Source organism: Micromys minutus (assembly GCF_963924665.1).
Source record: "Micromys minutus genome assembly, chromosome: X".
In the NCBI taxonomy this organism is placed as follows: Eukaryota; Metazoa; Chordata; class Mammalia; order Rodentia; family Muridae; genus Micromys; species Micromys minutus.
Window position 1 is genome coordinate 16,121,344 of NC_137970.1, and position 13,024 is coordinate 16,134,367.

At 43.6% G+C, this 13,024-nt stretch overlaps 1 protein-coding gene and 1 pseudogene across 2 annotated transcripts; both read left to right on the forward strand.

Moving 5' to 3' along the window:
• Positions 1-2,410: 2,410 nt before the first annotated feature.
• On the forward strand, positions 2,411-5,653 carry LOC308416044 (diphosphoinositol polyphosphate phosphohydrolase 3-alpha; the record flags this gene model as incomplete). Its single annotated transcript, XM_080911076.1, has 2 exons — positions 2,411-2,904; positions 5,544-5,653. Coding segments are annotated over 2 exons (495 nt in total). The 3' UTR covers positions 5,545-5,653.
• Positions 5,654-11,505: 5,852 nt separating this feature from the next.
• On the forward strand, positions 11,506-11,748 carry LOC308415995 (peptidyl-prolyl cis-trans isomerase NIMA-interacting 4-like; annotated as a pseudogene). Its single transcript has one exon. The product of its transcript is annotated as a peptidyl-prolyl cis-trans isomerase NIMA-interacting 4-like (transcript).
• Positions 11,749-13,024: the final 1,276 nt, after the last annotated feature.

Here is a 13,024-nt window from a genome sequence, read left to right on the forward strand (position 1 = left end):
TGCTGAAGAGATCACTTCAGGTGGACATACAGAGCAACAAGTGGAGGGACAGGGTCCCCAAAGCACTTTCGAAATGTTTGAGCCAGAATTGTTCCTGTATTAAGGACGGAAGGAACTGAAGAGGATGACATCCCACAGGAAGACCAACAGTGTCAACTAACAGGAAACCCTGGGATTTCTCAGAGACCAAGCCACCAACCAAGAGCATAGGGGTCCATGGCCCCAGCACATAGATAGCCGAGGACAACTTTGTTTGACTGCAGTTGGAGAGGATCAGCTAATTCTGTAGCCTTGGTGCCCCAGGAAAGGGGCTTCTGGAGGAGGGGCAGAGGGTAGGGGTATGTGGGTGGGTGAGTAATGTCTCAGAGGCAGAGGGAGAAGAGGGTGAAGAATACCTGGAGGGGCAACTAGGAAGGGGGCAACCTTTGGAATGTAAATAAATAAGACAATTAAAAAACACAAACAAAAAAACAAAAAAGAGGCTAGAGGGCACAGGAATACAGGAAAATGGAAATTCTCCTTGTATGAAGTCAGTCATCCTCACCAAAGTGAACTCTTTCCCCAAGAAGACAGCTAGGAATATCATCAAGCTAAACCACAGCAGACTGCTTCTCTGAAAAATCAGCCAAAATTACTGTAGCCAGGGCAAGGTGGTTTCAAGTCAGCCCAGGCTTGCCTAGGAGGTGATGGGAGAGACTTGTGGGGCCTCAGAAGTCTAGAAGTCTAAGGGGGAAGGAGAGATACTCAGAGAAAACAAAACTCTGTGGTGAAACTTTTGTGTTTACTTTAGACCCTGCTTCTCTACCAAGAGGTCATGCGAAGCACAGGACAAGGAGGACCTTTGACATCTCCAGATGAAAACCACTGGGCCAGGGCAATGGCTTCCTGCTTAAAGTCGCTGAGGCTCATGTAATTAGCTCAGGCATCAGCACCTGAGATCTGATCCCACCACTGACTTAAAAGTCAGGCTGCATTGCCAAAGCTAGAGACTCTAGAAAACAGAGTACGAATCCCTGTGGCTTTCTGGTCTTGCACAGACACACCTTACTAACCTCTCTCCAAAGTCATGATGCTGGGAGAGCATTGGATGCACTGAGAGAGAGAGACCTTTGCCCACCTTGGGCCTGCACCTGCTCAAAGGTCCATGTCCACACACTCACAAATACAGGAACAGGCATGCACACACACTTTCAAGAATCACCTGTTCAGAGAAACTCACACAAACACACACACACACACACACACACACACACACACACACTTTCTAGAATCACCAAAATCCTAAATCCCTTGGTACTCATCTGTAAGGAGGCCTGCAAAGGGAATAGGATGTGAGGATGGAAGCTCTTGACATGAGATCCAAGACTTTAGGGGGTGCTGTCCCAGAACACCTCCCAAGGATATTGAAGAGGGTTTTTACAAGGAGTCCTGGGTTTCTCTGAGTGGGAACCTGTGCAAATTGTGAGCAGGGGTTCTGTGACAGTGTTTAAGGCAAGGGCTGAGGCAACCTGGTCAACAAGCTGCAGAAGGGAACCTGTTGAAGAAGGCAAGCTGCATGTGACTCAGCAAAGATTATTCTGGCAAGCCTCTCATTGGTCATTCTGGGGACACCAGGCCTTCTGCCTAGAAATAAGGCAGGGAAGTTCATGATGGGAGCTGACTGGGATATGCGGGCCTCGACCCCCTCTGCTTTGGCATTTCTCAGGGAGGGCATGGCCCCCTCTGCCTCCAGGTCTGGCTGAGACACACACGTGGGGAGGACCCTGAGCAAAGTCCCAACTGGGTGCACCTTCCCCGCGCACTGGCAGCCAGAAGCTTCAGTCCCAGCGGAGCGGGGCGCCTGCGCAGTGGTCAGGCGGCATCGCGCTTTGCGGGAGTCGGGAGACCCCCGCCTCCGCCCCTCGGCCCTCCGCCCCTCGCCCTCCGCCGCGCGCGCGCACGCGGACCCGGCCAGGAGCGCGCACGCGCCTCACCTCGCTCAACCCCTGGCGCAGCAGCCACGGCGGCGGCGGCGGCGGCGGCGGAGCAGGCGAGCGCGCGCGCGATCGCGGCCATCGGGAGGGCGGGGACCGCGCACGGTCCACTCCGGGGCTGTGCGGAGGCTCGGGCTCTGCGCTCCGGGCTCTGGGCGGCGGAAGCGGCGCCTCCAATCAGGCGGCGGGCTCGCGACCCTCTGCGCGCCCGGCCGGTGCCGCCCGCCCCGCGGACTCACTGACGCGCCGGCTCGCCCCCGCCCCCGCGCCCGCCCCCGCCTCGTCTCCCCGGGCTCGGCTCCGGCTCCGCTCCACTCCGCTCCGCTCCCCTCCGGCGTCGCCAGGCCCCGTCCCTGCCCGCGGGAGCTCCTCGGCTGCGCGGCGGCCGCCCGCTCGCTAGGCTGCTGCAGGCGACCTCAGAGGCGGCGGCGCCAAGGATGAAGTGCAAGCCGAACCAGACGCGGACCTACGACCCCGAGGGCTTCAAGAAACGCGCCGCGTGCCTGTGCTTCCGCAGCGAGCGCGAAGACGAGGTGCTGCTGGTGAGCAGCAGCCGCTACCCCGACCGCTGGATCGTGCCCGGAGGGGGCATGGAGCCCGAGGAGGAGCCGGACGGCGCGGCGGTGCGCGAGGTGTACGAGGAGGCGGGAGTCAAGGGGAAGTTGGGCCGCTTGCTGGGCGTCTTCGAGCAGAACCAGGACCGCAAGCACCGGACCTACGTGTTCGTGCTCACCGTCACCGAGCTGCTGGAGGATTGGGAAGACTCGGTCAGCATCGGCAGGAAGCGCGAGTGGTTCAAGATCGAAGATGCCATCAAGGTCCTGCAGTGCCACAAGCCCGTGCACGCCGAGTACCTGGAGAAACTGAAGCTGGGCGGCTCCCCTACTAATGGGAACTCGGCCGCCCCGTCCCCGCCGGAGAGCGAGCCCTAGTATGTACCGCTCCCTCCCGCCCGCCCGGACTCCAGCCTGTCGCCTCCCCGCACTTTCCTCCTGCCTGCCAGGGGAGCACCTCTCCTGCCCGGTGCGCCCGCCCGCCCGCTCGCCAGCCAGCTCGCCCGCCCGCCCGCTCGCACGGGCAGGAGGGAGGCTCTTTTGTTTCCTTGGCAGGCAGACCTCTGAATCACGCTTGCAAACTGTCTCCGTTGCCAGGCGCTGTTTGCAGACAGTTTGCACGTTTTTCAGATGCTTTTCCAATCGCTTCTTGGTGACACTGTAAAAATCTTGCGGTCAGCCACAGCTGCATGGGATTTTGTGAAAGGTGCCTTAACTGCTTGCCCTGCTTCTCCTGGAGTGTGTGTGTGTGTGTGTGTGTGTGTGTGTGTGTGTGTGTGTGTGTGTTTACCTGTGCGTCTGTGTTTACTTAGGTGCCTGTTTGCTCGGTAGTGTTTTATTTTTGTTTGGATGGTATTTTTTTTTTCCTTTAAACAGCCTTAACATGTGTTTGTGTGTGAATGTATGCGCGCTTTTGATGTCTTGGGCATCTTCTGTTTGTTGTTTTGTCTTAGTGAATTATCCTTTAGTCTTACCTGGTGGTGAGGGGGCGCGCGATTGTGGGAGAGAGTTGGCATCTTTTTTGTTTTTTGTTTTTTTCCTTATTTTCTCATTCACAGCCTTCACAGTGAATATGACTGGAGGGCGACTCTTCACCAACACTTTAAATGTGCTCTACTAACCTGTAATAATAAATAGACATGTATGCTGACACCAACTTAAACATTTTCTATCGGTTACCTTTAAAAAATAACTTGATAAACATAAAATTGAATATCATCAATTTTTTCCCATTGGTTTTCTGTTACATAAATCGACTTAAGTAAAATAGGTGTAGTCAGGAAAGGTATATTGTCAAAGAAATTAGTACAAAACTGCTTACCAAAACAATTGAATTCATCAACCAAGCATGTAATTTCATATTCTAAATAATGATTATTGTGTATAGTTTACAGTAATTACTCAGTATTCTCAATCACTGAATAGATTTTCTCAGTAATCACAATCTTAAGAGTCTGCAACTATTCTAGAGAAATGAATTATTGTTCTATTTATTGTATGCATAAAATACCTTATATACAAAACATGCCACATATATGTTTGAAGTTTAACTACAATGTGGCATTCTAGACATAACACACAGTATTCTATTTTGAACTCTATTTGACTAATGGAGTAGGCTGTTGATTACAGCAGATTTCATTAGCATCTTATAAACATATGTTGTTTCACTCAAAGTATTTGGATTGATCAGTACAGTTCGCTGAAATTTTCTTTGGAATCCGCAGAGATTGTTGATGTAATTTTCACCCTTCCCATCCTTTCCATTTCCATATTTCAGACCAAAATACATTTTATATTTCAGTTGTTACAGAGACAGTTAAATATCCTTTCCTGGGATATTTAAATAGAATAATTCCAAGTAATGCAGACAAAACAGCTGACCCCGAAATGAAACATACCATGTCCATATCTTATGTTATCCAAATTTTTGACCAGCAGGTGTGATTTTTCTCCTTGGAGTGGCTACTTAGTGCCTATGCATTTTATATGTTGAGTGCAATGAAGATTTCCTGCCGAAATTTTCAACTTCTCCCCTTCCCCTCCGAGTCCAGTACACCAATGCAAGATAATTAAGACTTTTTCACACGATAATAGGAATTTGCTTTCAGCATGCTGTCTTAAAGGGCTGATCGCACCCCACCCACTGGACAAGTGCCTATGCTTCTCCTTTAACAAGCTTGAAGAAGCCATGCTGAAGTCTAACTGATTTTGAGGTGTTTGGTGCAGGCACAAGATGTATGTTTTGTCAATCAGCTGATTTTTGCAAGAAGCAAAGGGCTTGGAACACAGCTTCAGATAAGTCTGGGCTGGGGTTCCATTGGAGAGAATTGATGCAAGGCTTTATTTAGAAGCCTCAGTAAAACCTGAAGTGTGTAAGAACAAGAACAGGAAGCTTGTAACATAGCAGTATGCACAGCAGCATTTCTGGGGCACTTTGGTTAACAGGCTCTGGGATCTGGAGTTGCTTCTTTCCTTGTTTCCTGTTAAACACAATTCCTTTAGAAGAACAATCTCTCCCTCAACAGTTGTTAAGGGGAAGGGAGCTGAAATTGCTTAGAAACTATATAATACTAACAACTGGCCAAGCGTTTATCCCCCCAGAGTTCTTTTTGTGGAATCACCTATTGTAGCAATGTTCCTAACTGACTGTTTTCCTAATAGAATATGAACTCCTTGAGGATTAGGACCAAACCTGAGTGCTGCGTAACTCCAGAACTTCAAAAGAGGAGCTAAAAATTGGAGACATTTTTCTTTTACTCACACGTTAGAAATGCCTACTACCAGTGAATTCCCACATTTTCTCTTTTAAGCTTTTTAACATATCTGGAGGACTTTATTTCTTTAGCTTCTCACCTGTACTTACATTGGAATTACACTGGATAATTCACTTCAGGCTTTTCCAGTATGAAGGGTTGATGAACCATACTAAATCCTCAGTAAATATTTGTTGTCTAGACTCTACAGGAATGGCCAAACCAGTAAAACCTTTATTAATCAGATTATCTTTTTTTAGGTGAATGGAATAAATGTTGTTCAGATTTACTTTGAAAGAATCAAGTATGTGAACCCAATGATGAATGGAATTGTGAAGCACAGGTGAGCTCTTTGACATCCCCAAGGACACAGCTCAGCCTATGCTTTTGGACACTTCTTTCCTGGTATTAACAATGGCCACTCTTCAGGTTGTTGCACTACCACTGTATCTGTACAGAATTCTATTTGGCACCTGTGGCCTTTTTGTGCTTTTGTCTGTATTTCTCATCAGATTTGACCGCGAATGCAAAGAACTTGCTTTCTTAGTCTTTTTATATCTAGCATACATTACTTGATATATGGTAGGCGTCACTGAATATTTGTTTAATCTTTTGTAACAATAATGAATGGTGAAACATCCCTCTTCTAATATCTCTAGCATATGTGTGGCTTTTGTATATCAGGTGTTACAGAACTATCTCAAGGCAGCTGTGAGATAGTAGCGAATATTCTTGTTCATATGTCTGTGTTATCCCAGACATTATGTACCTCCTACATTTGCCAAAATTTTGACCTAAATTTAACTGTGCCTCTTGACATAATTTCTCCTCTATAGAAAATACAGGAGACATAGAAACAGTTTACTATGTATCAACCAGATGAGATTCATAGAATCTTCTGACTTCAAGAAAACACAGGACAGATGATCCAGTTTCTTCAGTATATAAGTAACAAGGATGAAAGGAAGGGGTAGAGGCTGAACCTGTGGGTTGAGAAAGGCTTCAGAGAGTGATCCTTACCTGTCTGGATCTTATTTCGATCCTGATTTGACCAACAAAGTGAATTTATCAGACAATTAGAATATTTTGAGCATTGGCTGAATATTTTCACATTGATTATTATAATACTGTTGTTATATTGGAATCAAGAATTCTTATCTGCATTCAAATATTTACAATTGAAATGATATAATGTCTGGGATTTGCTTCAAAATCCATCTTGATATTAAATACACTGGACATACTCAAACGAGATTGGCCTTTAAGATTGTTGAAGCTGAATGATGATTAAAAGATGTTCATTATATATGTCCATCTCTGCTTTTGTATGTTTGACATTTTCCATAATAAAAAGTTAATCAAAATCATTGGAAGTGTTGGAGTTCTTCTAATTATGTCTAGACTATAATGCAGGGGAAATGGTGAGGAGGAAGAAGTGTACAGCTTGGTTGTTAAATGCTGGCTCCAGAATACTACTTCAAACTCACAAAAATAAAAGGTGACATGCCCTGGAATGGCTTGTTACACCCTTGGACTAGACTACTGCTTGGAGTTTTTGTTTGCTTGTTATTTTGACTTTTTCAAACTTTATCCTACTGAAATTGGAAAAGTTAAATCATTCCTTACAACAACTGGAAAATGGTAGTTGGTTTTGCTATGCTGAGAAGAATTTCTGAGGCCATTTGCATTCTGGTTCATAGCGATGTGAAATCAAGGGCAAGGTCTCTAGGGGATAATTTTACCAAAAAAAAAAAAAAAAAAAAAAAAAAAAAAAAAAAAAAACACGTGATTTTTAACAGGTTTTTCAGTGAAACAAAATTCATTAGTTGTAGATGTGTATGGTGGCCACTATTTAATATTTTATTCGAAGGAAGGAAAAACAAGAAAATAAGCAGTTAGAATTCCTGACTTCAGATCGTCTTTTGAGTTCTGTGGTGGTTTGGATTCTGGGGGGGGGGGGGGGGGGAGTAAGCCATAGGTCCAAAGTACTAATAAACAGATTGGGGTCAGTTCTGACATTGGTGGGTTAAGGGTCAGGAAAAAGCAGTTGGGGCAGCATTATAGCCTCCTTCCAAGGATGAAGATTTCCTGCAGGTGGAAAGCCATGTGAAGCTGTAGCTTTGCTTCCTAGTAGTTCAGTGTTTCTAATCCTAGGAACAAGCAGTTGCCATGAATCTGATGTTGTCTGGAAAAGGGGGAGATAAAAGTCTAACCTCCAGGCCTTTCACATGCAAAATGGTTAATGCTTTCAGTCACCAGGGTACCCAGTAAGAAAGCATCCTGATCTACCCCTGGAGTTGTTTGCAAGTTCAGGTCAGTGGATTGGAGGAGATTTAAAATTTGGAGACAGACTCATGGAAAATTTGAGGTGATGTTGGTAAAATGGTGCTTTGGAGCCCACTAGGCCTTGGCTCAAAGCTGACTTGACCACAGATGGTCAAGGCCGGTGTCAGGTAACTTTGTCTGTAATCTCCGATTTTCCCATCTGCAAAATGTACCAGGTATTTTTAGTTTATACTTTTGCAAGCCACTGTTTCCGAGAATCTCATCTGAATTTGAGTACAGTATACTAGGATGTTCCCTGTACCCACCCTGTTCTGTCCTGTCCCAGATCTTACCCCTCTCTCATTAGCCCTAATCAACTGAACTGTAAGCCCTCCTGATTCTGAGACTCAAACTTCGTTGTCTCTTATTCCCAGAGTCTGGAACATGATACTTGTGGTGCTTGTAAGATGGTTACTATATCAAAGAGTGTCTCAACTAATACTTGCCAAAGAAATAAAGCCCCAAACAAACAATCCAAAACAACTTGTAACTTTATTAAGGATTTGATTTCTAGAAATTAAGAAAGCTGAGACCCCATAAGACCCTATGATCTGTGATTGCATTTATTTTTATTCAATAGAATACTTTATAAATCATGATTTTATTTTCTCAGTTTTTCATTTCTAATACATTTTTCTAACTTTTTTTGTTTCATAACTCGTATTATATGATTTTTCTTCATTAGGTGAAAAATTAGCGCCACACAGCTGTATAAGATAACTCCATGATCCTTCAAACGATTAAAGGATGTGGTATGTTTTAAATACCCTTGGTTTTTAGTCGGCATAACAACTGCTGAATAGACAAAGATGCTAGTTATATTATTTAGTACACAAGAAGTAACATAACAGTCACAATATGTAATAACAAGCTCAGCAGACATACAATATCAAGGCCTGACTTACTGGATACAGGAGCTACTTTTAGATGTAATGAGTTTAGGACTTAAACCACCACAAAGAATGAGCCACAGGGTTCACAGCTACTTTGGATCCTGTCTTAACTATCGCAAATGCACAGACCAGAAGGATGCTGGTTGTAATATAAATTGTAGGATACTCTGTTGCAGAGAAGCCACTGTGGAGTGGTTTTACATTCTGCAGCTCCCAGGCCTCATTCAGAAACTTGCTAATTCAAAAACAGGCTCCCGGGGTAGGGGTGGAGAAAAACAGGGGAGTCACTTAAAGCTTTGTGTTTTCTATCCTCAGATGGTTACTACAAGTTGAAGACTCAGACTATATGTAGTGACAAAGATGGTTCACCTAAAAATACAGAATGAACTTGAACACAAAATTTGCTTCCTGATTTGCATACGTAGCAGAGGATGGCCTTGTCAGGCATCAGTGGGAGGAGGGGCCCTAGGTCCTGTGAAAGCTTGATGCCCCAGTGTAGGGGTATGCCAGGGTGGGGTGAGACAGCACAATTGGAAGTGTGGGTGGGGGATCACTCTCATAGAATCAGGAGAGGTGGAGATGGGATAGGGGGTTTCTGGAGGGGAAACTGGGAAAGGGGATAACATTTGGAATGTATATAAAAACATCCAATAAAAATTTGCTTCCAGTAAAAAGGCCAATGATATTCTATCACATTTAGATCACTCAAGTACTTGGCGGTTCATTACTTACACAAAGAGTGTGTTGGGGGCAGTAGGGATCTTAGAGACTTTTAAAACTGACATTTCTGGAGAAGGGAAGAGGACAGAGGGTTTTTTTTTTCTTTTTATTAGATATTCTCTGTATTTGAAATGTTATCCCCTTCGCCCACCCACTTCCCTCCCCCTCCACTCCGTCCCAATCATCCTCTCCACCTCAGTGCCTTGGCATTCCTCTACATTGGGAAAACACACCCTCACTGGACCAAAGGCCTCTTCTCACATCAGCTACATATGCAACTGGAGCCATAGGTCTCTCAATGTGTGCTCAATGGTTGGTGTTTTAGTCCCTGGGAGTTTTGGAGGGTTTGGTTGATTGATAATATTGTTCTTCCCATGGGGTTGCAGACCCTTTCTGCTCCTTAAGTCTTTTCTCTAGCACCCTCACTGGCAGGGGGGCAGGGAGGACAGAGCTTTTATTGGGCTTTTGATGCATGGCATGAGACTATTGATCACAAAAGGAAAGAGCACTCTGTTCTTATCTTAACTCGTAAGCATGAAGCAGAAGAGACATGCTGTGTAAATGCTGTCAGCAGCCAAGCATGTAGAAGACTTATTATAATTTCTCCTTGATTTTAGTAAGTAAAATAGCAGAAAAGTGGTTTCCTTAATTCAATTTGGGGTTGCAGACCTGTTAGGATAGTGAAAGTTTCATCAAATGGCTTGAAGTAGAGTGTTCTTACCCGGCATGTATAAGACTGTGAATTAAAAAAAAAACTGCAGTATTCTACATTCCAACAAAAGAAAATGACTTATTTGATCTTAACAGTGTCTGGAACTCCAAAAAAAAAAAAAAAAAAAAAAAAAAAAACCAAGGTGGGGGGAGTCTTGATTTACAATCAGGGCACCTACTGCATTAGCTACAGTATAAGAGTTAATTGTTTTGATCCTTGGGTTTCATCCCTTTTGTCTTTTTCAGAGTCATCCTTATTAAGTAATGACAAGTTTCTCTGCGAGTGTCTATGTTCATAATATGCCCCAAGTCCTATTTTCCTTTATTTTCATCAACTTAAAGGGTCTCTAAGTAGACAGTGAATTTGGGAAAGAGGTGACTTCATCCAGCACAGCATCTGACAAATGAACTGACAATAAAGGGTTATCCATTCTTACTGGCACATCTGACCTATCGAAAGCCCCAGCATCTTTGTTCAGTCTTATGTCAAAAGGTTTAGTAGCTTCAGTGACTTGAGAATACTGATTCTAAGACCTAGTTAAGGCTGTAATTGACAGCTATGTGCTAAGGATCTGTGAAAGCCTCTTTGCAGGAGATACCAATATGAAGCTACCAATAGTCCCTGTAAAGACAGATAGCATTAGTTCTGTGTCTTAGGCATAAGACAGTAGACAACAAATGGCTCTCAAGGACCAAAGCAGATATGAGAGTAGGTTGTGAAAGCTTCTCCAGTAATGGAGTCTCTAGAAACCATGGAATTCATAAGAGTGTTTGTAGTATCTACAGCCTTTGCAGAGATGATGGACCTTTCTTTTTGCAAAAATAACATAATGAGACAGTAGAATTTATGTGTGAATTACATCTTATCTACAAAACTGGAAAAGGTCTAAAAGATGTTAGTTTTAATGGAGCAAGTGCTAAGAACATCAGTAGGTTTTTTTTTTTTTTGGACAGTGCCATGGAGAAGGCAGCTTTGGTTTCCCAAATGACTAAGAAATTTAAGGCATTGTGTTACATGCGCACCAAGGGCCCCTCCTTTTCATAGGAGCTGCCTTTTTGAGAATTTGTATAGTCTGTTGTTCATATCTGGAGGTTCTGTTTCCATGGTTTTCGCAACAGTGAATCAAAAGTATTTTTAAAAACTGCACCTGCACCACACAGGTACAGGGATCGTTTTATCTTGTCATGATTCCCTAAACAGTACACATAACAACTATTTAACATGGCATTCAGAAATGATTTAAATTAAGATCATGGACGTAGATTTATATGCAATCAGCATGTCATTTTATATAAGGCATTTGAGCATATGAGAATTGCGACACCTCACGGGAAGAAGCAGCGATTCTGGAACCAATTCCCCATTGATACTGAGGGATAAATGTATGTCCCAGGTATGTTTACAGGATCATTTAAAAAGAGTGTGTCAGCTGTCCTAGAGTTTAACTGCAAGCTTAAGAGATGCTGCCCAAAGGGAAAAGGTGGTTCTGGAAAAGGAGGGAAAGGAGATGTAGCCTCTAGGAGTGACAGTGCTGACATTAAGACACATTCTATATGAAAAACATGAGAAATCATGGAAGCCATGGAAAAGTTACAGTCTGTGACGAGATTTAGTGATGTGGCCACACAATACAGTGAAGATAAAGCCAGACAAGAGGGTGACTTGGGTTGAATGACCAGAGGGTCCATGGTGGGGCCATTTGAAGAAGCAGCATTTGCCTTGCCTGTAAGTGGAATGAATAAGCCTGTGTTTACAGTCCTACCAGTTAAGACAAAATTTGGATATTATACTAGTATGGTTGAAGGGAAAAAATAAAGTCACTCAAAAGACTGAAAAAAAGAGGGTGTCTGTGCTCCTAGATATAATTAGGTCTTATCCACAAAGGTTGCTTGAGATAGAAAAGCTGATGAGCTACTCTCAGGGTATCTCCCTTTGGGACAAAACAGAAAACTGTGGCCAAGAGGCTGTTGCTATAGGCATTGAACAAGATACAACAATCAAACTTGTATTAATTGCCATTTAGATTGAGCCCTTAATTTCCATATAATATTACTCCTAGGGGTCTTGATGGGTGAAACCATGGCATTAAGGCTATGATAACCAAAGTGATTCACTCACTCAAGTTTCAGAGCAAAACCTGGGCAGTTAAATGTAGAAATAGTTAAAACAATGACTTCCTTGCCTAAATAGTTCTTGTATAATGGTTCTAGTCCTTAAAGGTCCTATTTAATTATACGCTGGGGCCCAATAATTATATAGTTGAGAAGGAAGTTAACTATGGGCTTCCATTTCTTAAAGCCATTGTATAATGTGAAAGATTTGATCTAATTTTGATTGCTCAGTGAGTTGAAACATCAAAAGAGGGTACATAGAGTCAGGTTTCTTATCAGCTGGTATAGATATGAGCTGAGCCGGTAAATAAGGGAGAGATGTTTAAAGATTTGCAGCAGAGATGGCTATGATAGCTTGTACCTCTTATCACAGTACTAGAGAGACTCAGGCAGGTAGATGGTGAGGTGCTGTAGCCATCTAAGACTGCATAGCAATAGTTTGTCTCAGAACATGCAGACTAACAAAACAGAGCCATAATACCAACAAATACTTGAGAACAGTCAAACCTAATAAAAAGAATGATGAGATTGTTTTTGAGCCTCCCCATCCCCATCAGATACCTCAACTTAATTGTACCATGGAGCTTATGCCACATCTGTTTTGTTTACTTACATAAGGATCACTTAGATAAGACTAGAATCTTAATGTAACTGTTTCTTTAAAAACACAATAATAATATGGAAATATGTTTCCATTTTAATCCTGGGTATGGGATATAAGGCTGGCTCACAGCAGAAGACTGCGATCTGCCTCATGCTCTAGCAGAGGCATGAGTTTGTCAGCTGCAGATAGTTTCTCTGAGTGTGAGACACTTGGATTTCTGGAGATTTTCAGAGAATATATAAATGCTAGAGCCTTGATAGGGGACTGGGCTGTTTGGCCTGTTGGTGGATGGATGCTGTTGTTTGCAGATTGTCAAGTAGTTGTATGCAGAGAGGTGATGTCGAAGATGAAACTTGCTCAAAGGAACTCAATGCCC